The sequence below is a fragment of the Engraulis encrasicolus genome, chromosome 1, assembly GCF_034702125.1.
Source record: "Engraulis encrasicolus isolate BLACKSEA-1 chromosome 1, IST_EnEncr_1.0, whole genome shotgun sequence".
Classification (NCBI taxonomy): domain Eukaryota; kingdom Metazoa; phylum Chordata; class Actinopteri; order Clupeiformes; family Engraulidae; genus Engraulis; species Engraulis encrasicolus.
Window position 1 is genome coordinate 6,144,777 of NC_085857.1, and position 22,527 is coordinate 6,167,303.

Here is a 22,527-nt window from a genome sequence, read left to right on the forward strand (position 1 = left end):
CAGACTCCTCCCCGCGGTTGTGATGTCGAGCACTTCGAATATCACACCACCGGGGAAACCCCGCCCCACGAAGGACCACATAGAAAGTGGTCAGATGTGACAGCAGAGAATTTAATTTCATTGTGACTGGGCGGTTAGCTGGTGAGGTGTATGTCCACAAGAAACATCTCGTGTGAAAATACCAGGTGGTTTAAAACTAAGTAGTGTGTACTGTAGGTTTTCCCCCCGCACTCCATCCATTCAGATTGGGACTTCCATCTGCCACGCCAGACTACACGCGCCCTCATAGCTGTCACTGAGGAAGCAGGAGGCTTCGCATCTTGGAACACCCAAAAAATCTCAAACAGGAGAGATGCCTTTATCGGACGGAGTAAGGAGGGTCAAGTCTACGTTGTGTCTGGTCATCTTGGTCCACTTTATTGCTGATTCATGTGAGTATCACACATCCAACGAGGCACGACGCTTCTTACCGGCTTTTTTGGCTGTCGGGCAAACATGGTCACCAATCAAATTTTGCTTAGCATAAACGCATCTTGTGTAGTCTACTCGTGTTGCTGTTACTTTGTAGGCATATTGCTGTTTGTATGAACTAGATTTATCCATAGGCTACGTGATGCCGATTGTTTCCCTTTGAGGATGCGGATGTTAAAAGCCACTCCAGTCTGCTGATTCATTCTATCGACCTAGAAGAAATCTCCAATATCACGATCTTCCAGTTGGTGTCGTATCCAAGGGAAAATGTAGATTTTCATTTCTGATTTCTGCAGAGTGACAGACTTGAGTATATACTTAAAGAATCTCTGCTTGAGTAGGCTGCCTGCTGCTACGCACTCGCAGGCTTTGAAAAAGTAGGAAACAGGCTACGATAACATAACAAATGACAATATTGTGTAACCAAAAAAATCTTATTGATCTTCTGTATACTTTAAGGATAGTGTAAATAGGCTATAGCCTAATGTATAGATACAATATGGTGAGAGACCCTGGATGAGGCTTGGATGGCGCATCTGCAATCCAAATAAACAGACAGCTTGGATTTTTGCTTCTTTTACGCTTGCACTTTTCCCACTTTGTATATAGCCTAACAGGAGCAGGCTTGATACGCCGACCAATTTACTTCAATAAGATAGGATTTCGCTCATGTAAAAGAGTGCATATCATTGGCTACTCATTCATATAGCATGTGTTGACGTTAGCCAATCGGAGTAGGATGTAGCCTCGTTATCGCGCTGCAAATTTGTCAGTGGAGGAGAGGCTGTCAAGCAGGATGAGCCGGTGCGTATTGGGTGCGGCAGTTTGGTGGTTCAAGCCTTGGCGTAGCCATGGTAGTTTGTTTTGTTTTAAGTAACATACATTTCTTTTTCTTTATTTTATATATTTGTAAACATTATTGTTTTATTATTTTGATTCATAAAAAGTTGTTTTAACACTGTTACCGTTAGCGAGATGTAGGAATATCTTCATCTTCGCTCTTATCTTGTGTCTGCAGCTGTTGAGTGATATCGACATGCTCAGAACTTCCATGGCGCCTTGCATTATTTTCAGTTTGTTCAGTAAGTTATTGCATTACAATAACAACAACTGCTTACAATAACAACAATAAAATTGGCTGTCAGATTTCTCGCTTGCTGTTTGGTTGTACGCAAATGCACAGTAAACCGTGAAGCGCGCAACGCCAGGGTTTAATTTTACGCGCGCTGTATTTTTATATTCAGACTACTTCCACCCCCTACCTGTTACTAATAACGTGAAGTGGTTGAACTACTTTTCAAAAATGAAACGTTAGCAGCTCTGCTCTGCAGTAATGTTGGACCGCATCCTCCCGCAATGTAGTTTCAGTTGAAACCAGCAAGGCAGAAAAAAGCCGGTCTGATGTTGCACGACAGGTCTCCAAGTTGCTCACAGGCAGTGCATAGGTTAGTTTACAAGTGCGCGGCCAATGGGTTTGAGCGCGCCCCCTCCCCCCAAACAGACACATACACACACACACACACAGGACCGCTGACAGCTTTGGCTGGGCCAAGGACAAAGTTATCTGAAAGGGCCCCCCACACATGCATACAATGTAATGAGAAACCAAGTCTGGTCCCGGTCTGTCCCCAGGCCCGGGACAACTGTCCCGTCTGCTTCCCTGTACACACACACACACACACACACACACACACACACACACACACACACACACACACACACCGGTCTCATGTCTCGGGCACCTGTGGAGGTTGCGATACAGTGCCACACAAGATGCAAAAGTAAGGCTCAACGTATGAGTTGTGTGCCGTGTGCATCTCTTTGTATAAAGATGACTTGTTGATGAAGTGTTGAAGCACAGACCTCCACCTTTCCCACAATAATGACATGTACTGGACGTGCAAGCTTTCGGTGCTTGCTAGACCTTCATCAGGCAGACTATCCAATTCTTTTATGGCACACATAATAAAAGTGGGCCATTCCTTATTTTCCTCACGTATTAGGCTAAGTAAGGCACAGCTAAAGAATGTGTATGAGTATTTCTTTTTCCCAATAAAAGTGGGCCATTCCTCATTTTCCTCGCGTATTAGGTAAAGTAAGGCACAGCTAAAGAATGTGTATGAGTTTCTATTTCTTGTTCCCATGGGAACCCATGTTGACATCACCTATGTCATCATTACTCAAGCTGCCGTGTGGGGTGATCTTCTCGCAAAATTGCAGCAGTTTGTGGTTTTCCTGCTCAACAGTGTTTTTTTTTCTGAAATTGCTTGTGTAATACCTTTCCTCTGTACCGCGTACCTGCCCACCTGCCTTTCAATAATTCAAAGGTGACTGACTCATTGTAGGGAGAGAACGGTAAGCAGAATTGTGGAGAATTTCTGCAGAATACCTCACACGCTGCAAAAAAAAAGAGCAAACTGATCTTTTCGGGACCCACTAGTTTGACGCCCTCTCGGTACTTCACATGGTAATCAAACATTTCAAACAAGCTATTTAAGGTTAGGTTTAGGGTTAAGGTTAGGGTTAGGTTTAAGGTAAGGGTTAGGTTTAGGGTTAAGGTTAGGGTTTAGGTTTAGGTTAGGTTTAGGGTCGTATGACGTAGGCCTAAGCGGTAAGTACCGAAAGGGCGTCGAATTAGTGAGTCCCGATGTTTTCGTCTGGACTTCCTGGATGGAAAGGGGATGAATGAGAACTTCCTGTGCTTGAGTTTGGCCTTCTAGGGCAGTGTTTCCCAACCAGGGGTGCGTGTACCCCTAGGGGTACGCGAGCACACTGCAGGGGGTACTTGGAAAAATGTAATTTTAACAAATGTATGGAGCATAGTCACACTGCAATAGAAAAGGTGATGTAAAACATGAGTCGGGGGTACTCATGGAACAGTGTAAAGGCTTAGGGGGTACATGAGACAAAAAAGGTTGGGAAACACTGTTCTAGGGGAACTCTCAGACCATTTACTGTAATGTGGGACTGCAGCCGGCCGCTCAATGAGAGGCACGCTCCCAGGCAGCAGTAGGTCTACACACATAATTAGGGACCGACAGCTTTATATTAGACTTTAGTGGAGCAGCGAGTCAGTGCTTTTATGGAGTGCCTCCGCCTGTCTGTTGTAATGTGTCGTGGTAATGAACAGAGACTGTTGAAGTGTTGCTTGGTGCCTGCGTTACGGGTTCAATTCTGGGTGGCTTTCTTCTTTATTTTGGGGCAGGGGGGTGTTACAGTATTTGACCTGTATTCTCTGGCATACATATGGACTGATTGAAACTATTTGACACCGTTAGAGAAAGGGCTGGAGAATGGGTGGGTGTGGGAGAGAGGTTGGAGGAGGAGGAGGAGGAGGAGGGAGAGGGTGGATGTCTTTTCTTACTTCCAAGTCTTCTTTTTCTTCTTGTCATGCCTCATAGAAGAGGAGTGATTCAGTGGTTGTAAATATATCCGGGTTTTCCATGGAAGTTGTAAGGGGGGGGGAGAGATGTAGTGGGGGGTGCACTCTGCGGGTTTTCCATGGAAGTTTTAAGGTGGTGTGGGGGGGGTGCACTCTGGTCTTGGAGCCCACGGCTGGACAGCAGCCAGGACTTGTGTTTATATTGGCTATGGGGTTTCAGGAATGGGGGGTGGGGGGGGGGGGGGGGCAAATATGGGCCAGACAGCATCTCTTCCCTAGAAGGCCAGCTAAAGGGAGGTCTACTCTACTCACTCTGTGTATGTGACATATTTATGTTTCCGTCTGCAACACCGGTGATTCATCTATAAGTAGTCTGCAGATTACCAAGATATTTTTTTTCATATCTGCACTTTTACCCAATTTATCACTGTAAGCTCAGATGTGTGAGTTTTTCAGCCTTGGCGAAAGTCCTCCATAGTACAGAACAGGATTTTTCTCTTTCCTGAGCGCGGCTGCCCCCAGGCTATGGGGGATGGAGGAGATGGTACGGCGGCTTTGGTTACTATTGTTGCCATGGGTACTAGGCCAGTTCCTCAAGTTCCTGGTCATGTTGCTAATGCATCAGGGCTGGCATGGGGGAGAAATAGGGCCCGGGCACTTTAGCTTTAAGGGGCCCCTCATGGGGGAGAAATAGGGCCCGGGCACTTTAGCTTAAAGGGGCCCCTCATGGGGGAGAAATAGGGACCGGGCACTTTAGCTTTAAGGGGCCCCTCATGGGGGAGAAATAGGGCCCGGGCACTTTAGCTTTAAGGGGCCCCTCATGTGGGAGAAATAGGGCCCGGGCACTTTAGCTTAAAGGGGCCCCTCATGGGGGAGAAATAGGGCCCGGGCACTTTGGATTAAAGGGGCCCCTCATGGGAGGGAATAGGGCCCGGGCACTTTTGGCTTAAAGGGGCCCCTCATGGGGGAGAAATAGGGCCCGGGTACTTTTGGCTTAAAGGGGCCCCTCATGGGGGGAGAAATAGGGACCGGGCACTTTAGCTTAAAGGGGCCCCTCATGGGGGAGAAATAGGGCCCGGGCACTTTGGCTTAAAGGGGCCCCTCATGGGGGAGAAATAGGGCCCGGGCACTTTAGCTTAAAGGGGCCCCTCATGGGGGAGAAATAGGGACCGGGCACTTTAGCTTTAAGGGGCCCCTCATGGGGGAGAAATAGGGCCCGGGCACTTTAGCTTTAAGGGGCCCCTCATGTGGGAGAAATAGGGCCCGGGCACTTTAGCTTTAAGGGGCCCCTCATGTGGGAGAAATAGGGCCCGGGCACTTTAGCTTTAAGGGGCCCCTCATGGGGGAGAAATAGGGCCCGGACACTTTTGGCTTAAAGGGGCCCCTCATGGGGGAGAAATAGGGACCGGGCACTTTTGGCTTAAAGGGGCCCCTCATGGGGGAGAAATAGGGACCGGGCACTTTTGGCTTAAAGGGGCCCCTCATGGGGGAGAAATAGGGGCCGGGCACTTTTGGCTTAAAGGGGCCCCTCATGGGGGAGAAATAGGGACCGGGCACTTTTGGCTTAAAGGGGCCCCTCATGGGGGAGAAATAGGGCCCGGGCATTTGGCTTGCAGGGCCCCCCCTCATAATTAGCGGCGCAGAACAACTGACTCACCGGTGGGCCACGTACCCTCGTGGGCCCCTTTTTTCAGAAATGTTTTTAAAAAGTTTTTTTACATTTCTGGAAATAGGGGCCCACGAGGGTGTGGGGCCCACCGGGAAATGCCCGGTATGCCAGATGGCCAGTCCAGCCCTGTATTCCATCCCAACCCCCACCCCCACCCCACCCCACCCCACCCCAGCCTCCTCCCCTGTGATGTCGGGTCCCTGTAGTATTTGCAATTCTGGGAATTTTTTCGCCAGAGCCCAATCAGCAACTGGTGGTGCGATTATCCAACTCCTCCCCCTTCTCCTTTTGTCTTAAAGAGACAGCTTTGTAATGTCATGCGTCATGACGACGATGACTTGTTGCCAGAGGAGTTCCAGATGTCCTCGATATGAACCCGGCGCTGTGTCTTTTTTTTTGGTCACAGACTTTCTTGGCATATTTTGTCCATGTGTGTCTGTGTGGAGGCGAAGGCGTAGGGTTTTGCTTGGGGAATGGTGGGGACATTACAATGGCGAATTGTCCGGGTCAGCTATTTTTGCAGTATATTTGTGAAAAAATAGTGGGGGGACAAGCTAGGTTCATCTCAAAAGTGGTATGGACATGTCCCCACCATCCACACCTAAAATGACACCCAAGTGTGGATGAATGATCCTCCACCCTTTACGAGTTACTCTTCGTCCCAGATTTACCCTATTAACCCTTCTCTTTTTTAAGTTCAGAGGTTTTCTCATCTCATGACATTTGTGGGCAAACATATACAGAAGTCCTACAGTATTCATGGTCGTTTTCAGTCCAATTTAGTGTAGCAGTTACACTTCCACACTTCCTCTGTTATGATATGAGCTGACCTTCACAACTTCCTATATCAGCCCCCTTTGAAACTCATTTGTGCATGCATGCATCAGTGAGAGAGTACTTTTATTGCATGTTCAGAAAAAAAAACTAAAAGTGCTACCCAAGTGAACAGTGCAAGTTACATTTGGGTCACAGTCGGACCATCCTCAGTGTAAAAGGTGTCGTAGCAACCAGTCCATAAGGGCAGACCAGGATGTCTGACAGACTAAAGTTAATCATTAATTTGGCGTCTCCCATCAGCCCCATATTGACTAAACAGTAGGGAGGATATTCTTTGTATATTTTATGATATGATGATGTTTATTGCCCCTCAGCTGATCCTGTTTCGTGGTGTTAAATATTAACCTTTTTTTTGGAGAGCTACAGCTGACAGGTTCATCTTGATGCTGTAGTGTAGATCGCGTGGTCTGCATGGTCAGACGGGTTCATCTGAGAGAATGTTTAATGCAGTCGTATGGTTTTATGGTGCTACATATTAACATATTAACCCTTTTGGTGAAGAGCTACAGCTGAGAGCTTCAGGCGGGTCACCTGAGAGAATTTTTAATTCTTATTGTGTGACTGTTTATGGCCCTAAAACGTATGGTGCGACAGACCATGTGTCTTGTGGTGTGGTAGTGTACGTGTCAGCAACTGAGAGAGTTTTCAATGCAGTAGTATAGTTTCATGGTGCTACATTACATATTAACCCTTTTGGTGAAGAGCTTCAGCTGAAAGCTTCAGTCGGGTCACCTGAGAGAGTTTTTAATGCTGTTTTATGGTGCGACTGTTTATGGCCATAAGCCGTATGGTGTGACTGACAGTGGGTCTTGTGGTGTGGTAGTGGACGTGACAGTGTGTCTTGTGGTGTGTGGTAGTGGACGTGTCAGGAACTGGCTGCCTCTCCTGCTCACTGTGTGCAGATGACGCACGTGATAGACGTTGTCTGGACAACTGTAGACATTGAGATTCTGATTGGTTGAGAAAAATGTTGAAGTCCAGCCATTTTGTGAACTAGTTGACTCCATATGGAGCATACAAGACTAATTGGTAAACTATTTTGGTGAAATCACCTGTGTGAAGTGCACTAAGTGATTACTCAGTAGCAGGGCTTTAAATTAACATCAGTCAACCGGCCAAATGCTGGTGAAATTTCAGTTTGGCTGGTAGAAAAGATCAACTACCCATCTCCTTTGACTAATTAGGGAGTGTGTGCTTGGCTAGTAAGATTAATATTTATTGCCCATTTTGGCTGGTGATGAAAACACAAATTTAGAGCCCTGCTCAGTAGGTCGGGTGACCAATTTCTGAAAGTGGAACCTCATCTCTCCTCTGTGCCTTGTTGATTTAAGAATAAAAAAATCAAAGGTGATTATTCACTTTTCCTCTCCACGTTTGCCTCTCTTTTTCCTTCTTGTGCGGCACAGGGGCCATCACCTGCTCCTCTACCCAGTTCCAGTGTGGGAACGGCAGATGCATTACATCCCGCTGGGTATGCGACGGCTCACTCGACTGTGCTGATGGAACGGATGAGCTGCCAGCCGCCTGCCGTAAGTAGCATAACTTCGTAACTTCATAACTACGTAACTTCATAACTACGTAACTTTTAACAACAGCTGCTGAGTGACTTTTTAATGTTTTATAATGTTGTTGAGATTCTTTGTGTGTTTTTATGATGGACTGTTTTTATTTATTTCTTAGCTCTTATTTATGATAATGTATTTGTCCTGTCTTCCTGTTATGTGTTGTGTGTATGACCAGGCAGCACTCAATTTCCCCTTGGGGATTAATAAAGACTCTCTCTATCTCTCACACACACAATATTAGTGCATCACAATATTAGTGCATCACAATATTAGTGTACATTTTCAATTCACAGAATTCTGTGACAATTTTTTTTTTTAATTTAAGGAAAATGTTGTGACACTTTATGCTCTTTTTTTGAACCTCATGACCTATTTTCTTACAACACACAGAGAACAAGACGTGCTCCCCAACTGAGTTCCATTGTGGTGGGCGCCTGAATCAGTGTGTGCCATCTGGCTGGCGTTGCGATGGAAAGAGTGACTGTGAGAACGGTGCTGACGAGGAGGGATGTGGTAAGTTGGTGGCATCCTTTTTGCCACAAGTCACTTGTGTGTGTGTAATATGCATACTGTCAAAATAGTGTTGAATGGCATGATTGAATGCCTAGTTTTATTTGTGTAGGACATTGGACATGACAGGGACAGGCTCAAGTGCATTACAAAAGAAACACACAACATGTAGTATGACGAGCTGGTGCCTTAAAACATAATGTGTTTATTTCTGTACGGTATGTTTCTCTGTGCCGTTCTTAGTTCATTTAGTGACTGTCTCTACCCCACAGCTCCAAGGACGTGCTCCGATGGCGAGTTCGCCTGCAGCAGTGGCCAGTGTGTGGCGCTGTCCTTCGTGTGCGACGAGGAAGCCGACTGTGACGATGGCAGTGATGAGGCTAACTGTCCAACGCCCACCTGCCGCCCTGGCACCTTCCAGTGCAACGACCTCCGGTGTGTGCCGCGGCTGTGGGCATGCGACGGAGACGCTGACTGCCTGGACGGGTCAGACGAGTGGCCGCAGAACTGCCCTGGCAGGGGGACCCAGCTGCCCACCAAGGCACCCTGCTCAGCACTGGAGTTCCACTGTGGCAATGGAGAGTGCATCCATGGTGGTTGGAGGTGCGACGGCGGGAACGACTGCGATGACGGCTCTGATGAAGTCAACTGCAGTAAGTATCAGATTTCTCATCTTTCTATTTCTGAAAAGGAAAAGAACAGAAGAAGGCAGATCAGAATAGAATAGAGTACCTAAGTATAGTTGCTTTAAAGGTACACTGTGCAGGAAATGGTCAAAAAAGGTACTGCAACTATGCTGCTCATTGAAACTGGGCTGCCTATTGCCAAATTTGATCTTTACATGAAAGTTTACTAAGTAATAAACAACTATTTTCTAGTAAGATCCAAGTACAGTGATTTTTACAGCTAAAAATGGCTATTTTTGGAAATTCAAAATGGCGGACCATGGAGAAGATCCCCCTTTTCATGTATGAAAAGTGCAATTTTTCCAGTCATAATGAATACTTAGAATTTGACGGTGGTGATAAGTATTCATGAAAAAGATAACATTAGTGAATGGGCAGCATGAATTCTGGAAATAAACAACTAAAAATCTCACACAGTGTCCCTTTTAATGCTTCCTTTCTTTGTTCTCTAGCACACGTGACGTGCCGTCCAGACCAGTTCCAGTGTAATGATGGCAGCTGTATCTACGGCAGCTACCAGTGTGATGGGCAATATCAGTGCAAAGACCAGAGCGATGAGCTTGGCTGTCCTACTAGTAAGGGAAAACACACACACTCACACACGCACCCCACACACATACACCACCACCAGCACGCACGCACGCACGCACGCACGCACGCACGCACAGACACACACACACACACACACACACACACACACACACACACACACACACACACACACAGACACAGACACAGACACAGACACAGACACAGACACAGACACAGACACAGACACAGACACAGACACAGACACAGACACACACACACACACAGACACACACACACACACAGACACACACACACACACACACACACACACACACACAGACACACACACAGACACACACACACGCACAAACACAATTAATACACATTAATATATGACCACTTTTGTACTCAAATCCATCTTCTTGAATGAGGTTTAAATACTTCCTGAATAAAAATGTATTAATCACTGTAATTGCATAATCAGTGTTTTCCATGAGCATGGCTCATTCTCTCTGTCAAGCCATACTGACTTAACATCTTTTCTCCAAATATTGCATGTCCTTGAAAGTGACCTTGTTTGGACAGAAGCATGTGCTAAATGTACTTTTCCTTTGTACTTTTATCTTTGTCAGGACATTGCACATCAATGAACATATACACACATACACACACACATACACACATACACACATGTACATGTGCCAGGCTATAGCACAGAGGCTAATTTCCATCTGGTGTCCAACATTAAAACATGTTAATTGTACTTCCTCCACAGGGGTGACGTGTGAGGACCCAGATCACTTCAAGTGCCGCAACGGGGCGTGCATCAGCCTGGAGAGAGTGTGTGACCAGAGGAACGACTGCAAGGACTGGTCTGATGAACCGCTGAAGGACTGTGGTGAGTACTGCAGCGCACAGCCCCTCTCTCTCTCTCTTGCTCTCTCTCTCTCTCTCTCTCTCTCTCTCTCTCTCTCTCTTGCGCTCTCTCTCTCTCTCTCTCTGTCTCTCTCACTCTCACTCTCACTCACTCACTCACTCTCTCTCTCTCTCTCTCTCGCTCTCTTGCTCTCTTGCTCTCTCGCTCTCTCGCTCTCTTGCTCTCTTGCTCTCTCGCTCTCTCGCTCTCTCGCTCTCTCGCTCTCTCTCTCTCTCGCTCGCTGAGAGTGTGGTGAGTGTGGCTTCAATCCCATTCTCATCTGTCTCAATCCAACCTATTGTAACACACAGCCCTCTCTCATGTGTGCTCTCTCTGTCGCTGTCTCTCTGTCTCTCTGTCTCTCTGTCTCTCTGTCTCTCTCTCTCTCTCTCTCTCTCTCTCTCTCTCTCTCTCGCTCTCTCGCTCTCTCGCTCTCTCGCTCTCTCTCTCTCGCTCTCTCTCTCTCTCTCTCTCTCGCGCTCTCTCTCTCTCGCTCTCTCGCTCTCTCTCTCTCGCTCGCTGAGAGTGTGGTGAGTGTGGCCTCAATCCCATCCTCGTCTGTCTCAATCCAACCTACTGTAACACACAGCTCGCTCTCTCTCTCTCTCTCTCTCTCTCTCTCTCTCTCTCTCTCTCTCTCTCTCTCTCTCTCTCTCTCTCTCTCTCTCTCTCTCTCTCTCTCTGTCTTTCCACACACACACACACACACACACACACACACACACACACACACACACACACACACACACACACACACACACACACACACACACACACACACAGCTCCAGGAAATCTTTTTTTTTTTTTTTTTTGACAGCAGGGAAAAAGCTCCAGCTCTGAGGTCTTGCTTATGTTCCAATGAGTTGTGGTTGGGAAAGTGAGGTCACTCCTTTAGAGTCAAAGGCAGTACAGCAGGGGAAATAGTCATAGTGAGCCAAGTGGCTAGTTTTCCCTTTATTTCATTTTTTTTTTCTTGCCCATTCCTGTTCTCTGCCCCTTTCTTACTCACACTTTGGTTTTGAAAGCGTATGGTGTCATAATGTAGATTATTGGCCACTTACTGAACTAGCTTTTGCACCTTGTTCAGTTTATGATTTATTGTGTAAGTTGGTAATATGTACCTTCGTTTGTAAATAAGTGATTTTTTACAAATGTTCTTCTCTCTACTTCCAGGTACCAACGAGTGCCTGAGCAACAACGGGGGCTGCTCCCACACGTGTAATGATCTCAAGATCGGCTTCCAGTGCAGCTGTCCTACTGGATTTCATCTGGTCAACAAGACCAAATGTGAAGGTGAGTGAAGCAGCTCACTGAAATTTGTTTACCCCCCCAGAGAATACATCTACATAGGGAGAGCATGCAAATAATCCAGCTAGATTTCTTTAATCTTTATCATTACCATGGAAATCACCTGCAAACGTGCTCTAAATCAGCATTGGTTTCCAAGTCTAAAATGCTTGTTGTGTCTTTCCATCCACAGACATCAATGAATGTGACGGCCCCGACACTTGCAGTCAGCTGTGCATCAACAGCGAGGGCAGCTACAAGTGTGACTGCTACGACGGCTACGAGATGGACCTCATGACCAACGAGTGCAAGGCCATCGCAGGTGTGTGGAACATCTTGAAAACACTATGAGGACATGTTGTAGTTATTTTTTGGCGGGCTTTACAAGCCTTTATTGTTAGGGATGGCACAAACCGCGCTGAAAACCGAAACCATACAATTCACACACATAGCGATCCAAACCGTGCAATCCGTCACAAACCGCAATTCATGTACTGCCCAGAAAAATATGTAAAACATATTCTAGACAGATCTAGAACAGATTCTAGGAGTATCTTATCCAGTCTCTCTGATTAAAAGATTAGCGTATAAGACCAAATCAGAGGATGACACAATTAAAATCACACCATTTTCACATTATAAGCCTATACAAACCATATGTAGGATATTTAGTGATAAGTCCGATTCTATTAGCCAGTGCACCATTTATCATGAACTAAAAAAAAAAGAACCGTAGAGAACCGAAAACCGTGACCTTGACACCGTGATATGAACCGAACCGTGAATTTTGTGAACCGTACCACCCCTACTTTATTGGTGTTTTTATATGACCGGACAGAGAAGCAGAGACAGGAAGTGAGTTGGGAGAGAGACACGGGGAAGGGCTGGCAAAGGACCCGGGCCGGGAATCGAACCCGGGTCGGCCAAGTAGTAGAGGAGTGCCCTACCATTAAGCCATGGAAGGGCCACTATTAGAACATTTCAACCTACAGCTGTTGACTGGCAATAGGAGCCGATGATTTGGTATCTTATTGTTAAGGAAGAAAAATCCGCACTCACAAACTGCGTCTCATTATTTATTTATATTACCACCATGTCCAAAAAGCAAACACGTTTCGGCTATCAAGCCTTCATCAGTGCGTGGTCACCCAAAGACTTTCGTCTTTCCAAGAAGTTGAGCGCGTCCTTTGTCAAAACTTGGTATCATAATGTACCATGACCTTGACTGCACCATGCAAGCAGAGAATCGTATATGAGAGTGAGATAAAGCAGGCGGGTTCTTTTCCGGTATCCACTTTACGTCGGGTGAACGCCCCTTTAGGAGACCTTCGATTAGGAGACCTTCGGAGTCTTGAGGTAGAGAATAAATGGAGTCCCCTTAGCACTGTAGATGGCGGTAGCGCACGTCATGTGCAAACACCACGAAAAGAGAAGAAGAAGGAGGGACAACGCCCCCTTAGGAGACCAAATTTTGAGCACAGGCTTTTGCATTGAGTGGGCGTGTTTCGAGTCCTCTTATTATATATCCAACCTCTTTGATGCAAGGTTCTTGCAAGGTCATGACAATCCCCATTAATCAGCCACACATTAAAAGCTGATGTCCCACTGAGGTCACAGGATATGCGGTATCGTAGAAGAGAAACCATGTGACTCCTGCTGTAAAAAAAAAAAATCTGAGGCTAAAAGAATGAACTTGGTTGAACTTCATAGATTAAACCAGATGTATATGAGGAACTGAAATTGGTTAGGTCCGCAGACTTGTGTTTGAAGGGTGGCCAGTTTGATCAAAAGCATATTGTACAATACTTGCAATTAGCATAGCTCTCCTATACTCACATCCACAGTGGTCCTTGACCCAAGGTGTTCAACTCTTCAATGCTCCCTGTCTAACTGTGTGTGCTGCAAATTTATGAGACGGCGTCATTTTTAATAGAGCTACTTGTCCATCTGATACATTTTTAAATCTTCTTTAATGCTGCACAGGAGGCATCCCCTACCTGTTCTTCACTAACCGCCATGAGGTCAGGAAGATGACGCTGGACAAGCGAGAGTACACCAGCATCATCCCCCAACTGAAGAACGTGGTCGCCCTCGACGTGGACATGGCCAGCCAGAAGATCTTCTGGTCCGACCTGGCCCAGAAGAAGATCTATAGGTGTGTGTGTGTGTGTGTCTGTGTCTGTGTCTGTGTCTGTGTGTGTGTGACTGATTTATTTCCTTAAAAGAAGTGTTGTTTTCTCTCATCATTGACTTGTCAGACAGCTCTGTGAGTGGATATTTTCAAGACATCTGAGGAGTGATGACATTTTGATTTGCTCCTATCTTTCTGATTTCTTTTCCGCTATATCAACATCATTATTTAACACCCAATGTTGGTAATCGCCACTTTACCATTTGTCATTGTCTGGTTACATTTTCTTTCATTTCTCTGGTAAAACTGTTTAATAGCATCATCTGTTTCTTTATTTTCTAGCTCCGAGCTGGGCAAGGCCTCAGACGCGTCCCAGCACAGCACGGTTATTGGCACCGGCGTTGAGGCTCCTGAGGGGCTGGCCATCGACTGGATCCACGGAAACATCTATTGGACAGACGCCACCTTCGGAACAATCTCCGTAGCAACCGCCACTGGCACCAAGCGCAAAACCCTGATCCGGGATGGCTTGCAAAAACCCCGCGCCATTGTGGTCGACCCAGCAACCAAGTATGTTTGATTTCCTTACAGTTCCTTACAGCAAACACACGACATACTCTTGGAGGGGAGATACCGTTGTTGTAGAATGTGGGGTATATTTTTAAATATTTATATATTTTATGAGCAATTGTGTTTTTAATGAGGATGGAATAGTGAATAGTTGGAGAGAGAGTGAGGTAGGGTTGGACTCAAACCTGAGGACTCAAACCTGAGTCTCCATGGGCAAGTAGCCCATCTATGATATGGTGCATCAGTGCAATGACTGATGGGTAGATTGATGAAGAATTTCTAAATGTTCTTTGCAGCTTCATGTACTGGACTGACTGGGGAACTCCAGCCAAGATCGAGAAGAGTGGCCTGAATGGAGCAGGACGCGTCCCCTTGGTTACGGACAACATCCTTTGGCCCAATGGCCTGACTCTGGGTAACTATTGCATTTCACTTACTGTGCTTTCTATTTTAAACAAGCAAACACTAAAACCACCCAACTCCATCACAGTTGTGGATGCTGTTTGATCTTTTTTGAGTTTATTGGTTCATTTGAGAAACTGCATTTCTATTTTAATCTTTATACTGTATATAGAAATGGGTCGTGAATTTGCAAATGTCTTTATTTAATGTAAAAGGAATCAGACTGATACTGTTGATTTTGAATTGGTTTGCTTTTTATTTGTTTGTTTCAGACATTGTAAGCCAGAAGTTGTACTGGGTTGACTCCAAGATGCACACTCTGTCCAGCGTTAGTGTGCAGGGGACCGGTCGTCACACAATAATCTCCGACGCAAGAAAACTTGCCCATCCTTTGTCTTTGACCGTCTTTGAGGTAAGCACCTGGAAAGAAGAGCATTTTATCAACACATGCATGTACACTATGTAAGCTGACAGACACTTAAATTTCCCTCGGGATTAATAAAAGTACTCTACTCTACTACTTTCATTTTTTCTGACTGAATATTGTAAGCAAGCAATGGGTATGTATTCTGCATTTAGGCCGTTGGGTGTCCAATAGTTTAAAACATTAGGACACCAACATACAGAATGGTCGCTGTAAATGAAGACAAAGTGAAACGCCCTGTTCCACCAGGCTGGAGCATGAAGAGCAGAGCTAGAGGAGTACACTTTACTTTTCTGGATTCTTGGACCCGAGTTATGACGTCTCATGACGACTGTAAATGGATTTCAGAGGATTAGTGCTAGTCTGGGGTGCATTTCTCAAAAGCGTCATTGTTAGCCTGTTAGCAGATTGGGTAGTTGCCAATGGGATATTGCATTGAAAACAACGAAGTTGCTAATGTAGTTTAGCAATTATAGTTTTGAGAAATGCACCCCTGGTTAGCCTCTTACATGCCGCACTCATTAATTCCCATTTGTAATTGTAACAACTAAGCCACCGGGAAATTGCTGCTGAGTGAGCGTTTATTCCTGAATTGGGGTCACACCGAGAACATAAAGTGTGTGCTTGTTGTTTCTCCATTTCGTATCTGCGATGTTATGGCCTGGTTTTTCTCAACCCTGCTGCCCTCCGCTTCCACCCACAGGAGAAAGTGTTCTGGACAGATGTGTCTCACAATGCAATCATGAGCGCCAATCGCCACACAGGAAATGACATCACCACGGTGGTGAATCGCCTTCACTCGCCAGAGGACATTGTGCTGTACCACAGCAACAAGCAGCCTGCAGGTATAGTGTTTCCTGTATATGGACCCCAGGAAGAATAGCTGGGTCTGTGCCCAGCTAATGGGGATCCTAATAAACTAAACTAAACTAAACTATATGCCCGCTGACCATTCAGGAAAAATGGCACCCTGGCCTCAGAGACCTGAACGCAGCACTACTTCTATTTAGATTTTAACTACCACATAGAGATAATACTTGCATAGGCAGAATGGGGTGATGGAGATGGTGTGGTATTAGATTGAATCCATTTTGCCAAGCATTCATTTAAAGGATTGTTCTTTAATGTGACTTACTCTTTTTTTTTCTTAATGTAACACGTTTTCTGTTGTACACTTTGATATACGTTACAATTGTGAAAATAACACAAGATAATGAATAATGCTAAACTGATGTTGCTCACTCCTCTGATTTTCCCTCTGTTTCTGTGACCGACAGGCAAGAACTGGTGCACAGAAGGCAACCTTGTGAACGGCGGGTGTTCGTTCCTCTGCCTGCCTGCTCCACACATCAACGACCACTCTCCCAAGTACACCTGTGCCTGTCCTGATAACATGATCCTTGGGCCTGACATGAGGAACTGTGTGGCCGGTATGTGTTTTGCAGATCTCACCTCGATTATGAACAACAAGGAGCGGAAAAAAATAAATAATAATAGATTAGTTTTATATAGCGCTTTTCTAGGTACTCAAAGCCGCTTTACAGAAAATACACACACACACACTCATAGTCTGATCCTGCCATTAAACGCTACACTGTCTGACGCAACCAAATTCAGTCCCGCCAAGAACAAGAACAAGGAGCCTTCAAGTAGCCTTTTGAATTGATTGGGTTCCTGAGAGAGAGAGAGAGAAAATACCTCATAATCCTCTGAGAAATGCCCTGTAGTCTTCTTACCTTTCACCCATATCTTTACTCAGCTTCAGCAGCCCCTGTGACCGCCAAGGCCCCGGCCCCTGAAGTAAGACCCGCTACTAGGGCTGGGCAATATGACGATATATATCGCTATCGTGATATAAAAGCAATATGGCGATGTATATCGTTATCGTGATAGAAAAGCAATATGACGATATACAGTATATCGTTATCATGATATAAAAGTGTATATCGTGACCTTTCTCCTATATCGTTTATATCGTGATTAGTAATTTGATCAATTTTATACAATTGAATATCATTTAATTACATTTCATGTTGTCACAATACACACTATAAGTTAATGTAACTGTAAAAATAAGAATAAAAAGATTCATTTTAAAGAAAGGTTGTTTTGTGACATGAAAAAATAAAGAGCAAATAAAGAGAATAACTGAGAACGTATGTAATTGTGCTATATCTTGATATATATCGTTATCGTGATATAAAGTAGTCCATATCGTGATTATGATTTTTTCCATAATCGTGCAGCCCTACCCGCTACTACACCAAAGAGCCCTCCTAAGCAGCCCAAGCCAGCTACTACAACGACAACGACGACGACGACGATGCCCCCTGCTACGACGACGACCCCCGCTACGTCTACCTCAAGTCCAGCTGCACCACGCGAACTCCCCGTCGACCCAAACACCAATCCCAATGTGAAGGCAGAGGTCCCGGTACAAGAAGGTAGGGCCATTGTGGATTTAATAATCAGTACGAGGATCTGATTTCTGTACTACATGTGTGCTCCACAAATTATATACACATCTGCTTGAATATGTGGGGGCAGCCATGGTCTAGTGGTTAAGGTGATGGGCTTTAGATCGGGGGTTTCGGGTTCAAATCCCACCCTTCCACTCCCTACCACACTCCATGGCTGAGGTGCCCTTGAGCAAGACACCTAACCCCATACTGCTCCAGGGACTGTAACCAATGCCCTGTACTTCAAAAAGTAACTGTAAGTCGCTTTGGATAAAAAGCATCAGCTGAGCGTAATGTATGTAATGTAATAATCTGAGATGTGCATGAGGTGTCATTTTATGCACTTTTCTCCCTCCCAAAGGCACCAATGATGGATACGTTGCTGTTCCCGATACTGGCAAACACACCCCTAAGGCTTTATACGTCGTCATACCCGTGGGTGAGTCGAAACACTCAAAATGTATTATTATTATTACTCTCTCACACATTCTGCTACAATTGTCTGGCACCTGAATTTATGTTTTTGTGGATGTGCATTCTGCAACGTTTTTAAAGTACTTTATTTGAACTCCTTCTTCCTCAGTGATCATGTGCCTGGCTGTGTTTGGTGGGCTGCTGGTGTGGAGACACTGGAGGCAGAGGAACACCAACACCATCCACTTCGACAACCCCGTCTACCAGAAGACCACCGAGGACGAGGTGCACATCTGCAGACGGAACAGCACAGATGGCTACACATACCCCTCGGTAAGTAAAGTTACACCAAAGAAGGTTGATCTAACAAGAAGAGTCATTTTGTTTCTTTTCCGGGATCCACTTTATGTCGGGTTAACGGCCCTTTAGGAGACCTTCGGTTAGGAGACCTTTGGAGTCCTGAGGTTGAGAATCAATGAAGTCCCCTTAGCGCTGTAGATGGCGGTAGCGCACGTCTTGCGCAAACACCTCAAAAAGAGAAGAAGTAGGGGACAACGCCCCCTTAGGAGAACCAACTTGAGCACACGCTTTTGCATTGAGTGGGTGTGTTTTGCGATATCTTGCTCTGATTCAGTATTTTTGGTTACACATACCCCTCAGTAAGTTACACCAAGTTGCGCAGTAAGTTACACCTACCCCTCAGTAATGCCTCTTTTCCACTGCCGCTTTTCTGGTAGGCCTACAGCTCGACACGGCGCGAGTCGGACGCCATGTTTTGCTTTTCAAATAGGCACGACACAGCTCAATCGTAAAGCAAAAATGGCGTCCAAGTCGCGCTGTGTCTCGCTGTAGTCCCTACCAGAAAAGAGGCATGAGTTGCCTCAGTGCTCGGTGTGTCACATGGACATCACATGAGGGTGGGGGCTTGGCGGGCAATAAAGTAGAGCAGAGTAGAGCAGAGCAGAGCAGAGTAGAGAAGGGGTTTTCAAACCTGTTTGGGTCGAGGACCCCTATATGGAGCAGAACGGAATTTTCCAAAGAGCCATAATGGTACTACGAAAAATGGAATTACCACAATTGTTTTAGACACTTGCAAAAGCAAAAGTGGGGCAAGTGGTAGGTAACTCTGAGCAGGATTGGATCCGTGTAGATAAATGTCAGAAATACACTTAAAGGGGTATGCCACTATTTTGGGGCTTAATACAGTTTATAAAGGCGGTAAAGTGTCTTATTTTTCATGTAAGCCGTTGTCTTGCTTTAAGACAAGTTAAAAGTGGGAGTATGTAGCTAAGCTAGTGAAAGTCAATGGATCACTGTAGCATGTAGCATGCTACACGGATGCATTGACTTTCACTAGCGTAGCGACATGCTCCCACTTTTAACTTGTCTTAAAGCAAGACAACGGCTTACATGAAAAATAAGACACTTTACCACCTTTATAAACCCCAGCCAACGATTTTAACTGTATTAAGCCCTAAAATAGTGGCAAACCCCTTTAAGCTACTTCTGACGCAGCATTTTCTTGTATTGCGTTGTAAAAAAAACCTTTTCACGGACCTTCCAAAGCGCCACAGTCTTCAAGGGGTCTCACGTCCGCACCCCACTTTGAGACCCACCGGAGTAACTGTAAAGACCAACTAACTAGCCACTTTGACCCATTAGAGAGTGTGTGTTGGGTTAGTAAGATTAACATGTACTGGCCACTTGTGATGAAAAAAGTTAATTTAGAGCCCTGCGCATCACATATGTAAGAATACATAAGACATAAAACTGTGCTCTGCATAGCATGACTACAATTACTACTTATTTTCGAGGATGGTACTCTTTTCCTGTTAGGAGATTATGGTTAACTAAGTACTTACATACCTCCTCTTCTTCCTCCTCTTTCTCTGCAGCGGCAGATGGTGAGCAGCATGGATGAAGACTTTGCCTGATATCTACAATGCCCCCCCCCGTAAGCTGACATTCGGTGGAAAATGAAGTTCGTTGAGAGATGCTGCTTATTGTCGAATCGCGTTAATGAAAAAAAAACCTTTCTAGAGAAGAAGGGTCTGACCTCCCTACTGTGGTACTCGACGTCCATGAAAACCTTAAATAGTCCAAAAGAACTGATGAAAACAAGAAGGTCTATCTGAGGCCACAGTGAGCTATTTTGTTCTTAATTTGCTGTTTTATCCATGTTGTTTGTTTATTTTATATATTGTACCTGATGGATCGATCTGAAGACTCAGAATTCCTATGAAGGACTAATGCACAGATGCAGAGAAATATTTACGGCATAGTTTGGATGGAACGTGTTGAATGTTTTCTAGATCTTTGTTTTGAGGTCTACTTAAAGCTGCAATTTTCTGCGAACCTTGAAAAAATCATCACCGAATGTAAATGTTTGTTCGTTCACCATAATCGTTTGCTCCTGTGGTTACATTAGACTTTCAAAGTCTCTAAAAGGTCTGCGACTTGCACTATTGAAAAGTCCCTTTTCTACAACTGATGAGAACAGATGTAGAACGAACTCTTTTTTTTGTATCCACTGAAGGCTCCCTGTTTGATTGTTATATTATAATAGGATGTGGATGAATGAATGATGGCAGTACTTAAAGGGGTATGCCACTATTTTGGGGCATATTACAGTTAAAATCGTTGGGCAGGGTTTATAAAGGTGATAAAGTGTCTTATTTTTCATGTTAAGTGTTGTCTTGCTTTAAGACAAGTTAAAAGAGGGAGCATGTCGCTAAGCTAGTGAAAGTCAATGTATCCGTGTAGCATGCTACAATGCTACACGGATACATTGACTTTCACTAGCTTAGCGACATATTCCCTCTTTTAACTTGTCTTAAAGCAAGACAACGCTTAACATGAAAAATAAGACACTTTACCACCTTTATAAACCCCAGCCAACGATTTTAACTGTAATAAGCCCCAAAATAGTGGCATACCCCTTTAAGCCCCAAAATAGTGGCATACCCCTTTAAGTGAGGTATGATTGTAGTCATCTGGGCTCTAAATTAACACCAGCCAGCGAGCCAAACGCTGGTGGTGACTATCCAGTTTGGCTGGTAGAAAAGAGAACTTGCAGCCACTTTGTCCTATTCTTGAGTTTGTGTTTGGCTAGTGAGATCACCATCTCCTACCCATGTTGGCTGGTGATATAAATGGTTTGTTTAGAGTCCTGTTAGTAATGTACACGCACCTTATGCACTTGAGACTCATTATGATAGAGTAAGGTACAGGCTTAGCAAATACACACAGCTCAACATGCCTTAACGATGTTGCTACAGTACCGTATGCTCCTTACAAATATGGCCTCCCTGATATCCTCCGCAGTGTACACTATTGTGTCTGTGCCTTGCAGCATGCATATCATATCATCTGCTTTTTTTCCATTCTGGCATCATGTGAAGTGGCTTATCATATCATATCATTCAGATGAGAACAGTCACAGTTAGCGTATGAAGAGTTCCCACTTGTGCCTCTCCCTCTCCCTCCGCCTTGTGGTCTGATGAGTGTGTGTGTGTTGTGTGAAGTGTAGGTCAGCTTTTGGACACTCAGGGCTTTTTTAAAAGGTATACAGGGCCAGTTTCATTCTTCCGTGTGTTCGTTCTATCATCCAGTGGCGGAACAATTACGCACAGGGCCCCAGGGCAAAACACTGATAGGGCCCCCCATACAGGTCATAATAGGGCCCCCACCACGAATACAGGAGGGCCCTGGGCCCAGGGGCAAATGCCCTGCTTGCCCGCCCCCCCTATAGCGCCGCCCCTGCTATCATCGTCCCATGAGGCTGCAGTAGGCCTCACATTATCCATTCATTCCTATCGACCAATCAGCTATCAGGAATCCATTCCTTGACATGTACAATAGATAGTAAATTACACTTTGTACAAATGACAGCTGGAGATATGCTTGCAACATGTTTTTTTTGTTGTTGTTGTTGTTGTTGTTGTTGTGAAGATTATGTAAATATGTGTAAAAAGTCATGTAACAATGTAAATAAGTTCTTGTTGCTAAGTTTAGTGTGGTGAAGTATGTTCTCCATGTGTAAAACCTCAAATGCTGTGTAAAGAAAAAAAGTGGTTATTTATTGTCTTGTATGAGAAATTTAGTTTTATTTTATTTCCTTAGTTCACCCTGTTGATCTTGTATTGAAATTGTGATGTATGAATGAAACATTTGCTCCATGTTCTATGTTACTTGTGTGTTGATGCAGTACCACTCGTCAAAGACAAACTACTACTACAATCCATTTATTGCACAATCCACAAATACCCACAA

General features: G+C 45.0%; 1 protein-coding gene across 1 annotated transcript; it reads left to right on the forward strand.

The window, feature by feature from the left end:
• Positions 1 to 95: 95 nt before the first annotated feature.
• ldlrb (low density lipoprotein receptor b) lies at positions 96 to 20,920 on the forward strand. Its single transcript, XM_063195946.1, has 18 exons — positions 96 to 431; positions 7,766 to 7,888; positions 8,315 to 8,437; positions 8,707 to 9,087; positions 9,573 to 9,695; positions 10,427 to 10,549; positions 11,742 to 11,861; positions 12,049 to 12,177; positions 13,839 to 14,010; positions 14,329 to 14,556; positions 14,853 to 14,971; positions 15,231 to 15,370; positions 16,086 to 16,227; positions 16,660 to 16,812; positions 17,629 to 17,826; positions 18,203 to 18,280; positions 18,425 to 18,588; positions 20,151 to 20,920. The coding sequence occupies exons 1-18, from the start codon at positions 353 to 355 to the stop codon at positions 20,187 to 20,189; spliced, it is 2,634 nt and encodes an 877-aa protein (XP_063052016.1). The 5' UTR covers positions 96 to 352; the 3' UTR covers positions 20,190 to 20,920.
• The last annotated feature ends 1,607 nt before the right edge of the window (positions 20,921 to 22,527 follow it).

Excerpts from the sequence above, each read along its gene's own strand:
- ldlrb (XM_063195946.1), top strand. The coding sequence starts at position 353 with ATGCCTTTATCGGACGGAGTAAGGAGGGTCAAGTCTACGTTGTGTCTG. Across the intron at positions 8,438-8,706 it reads TGCTGACGAGGAGGGATGTG|CTCCAAGGACGTGCTCCGAT; the intron begins GTAAGTTGGTGG and ends TCTACCCCACAG. Across the intron at positions 16,228-16,659 it reads CAGCAACAAGCAGCCTGCAG|GCAAGAACTGGTGCACAGAA; the intron begins GTATAGTGTTTC and ends TGTGACCGACAG.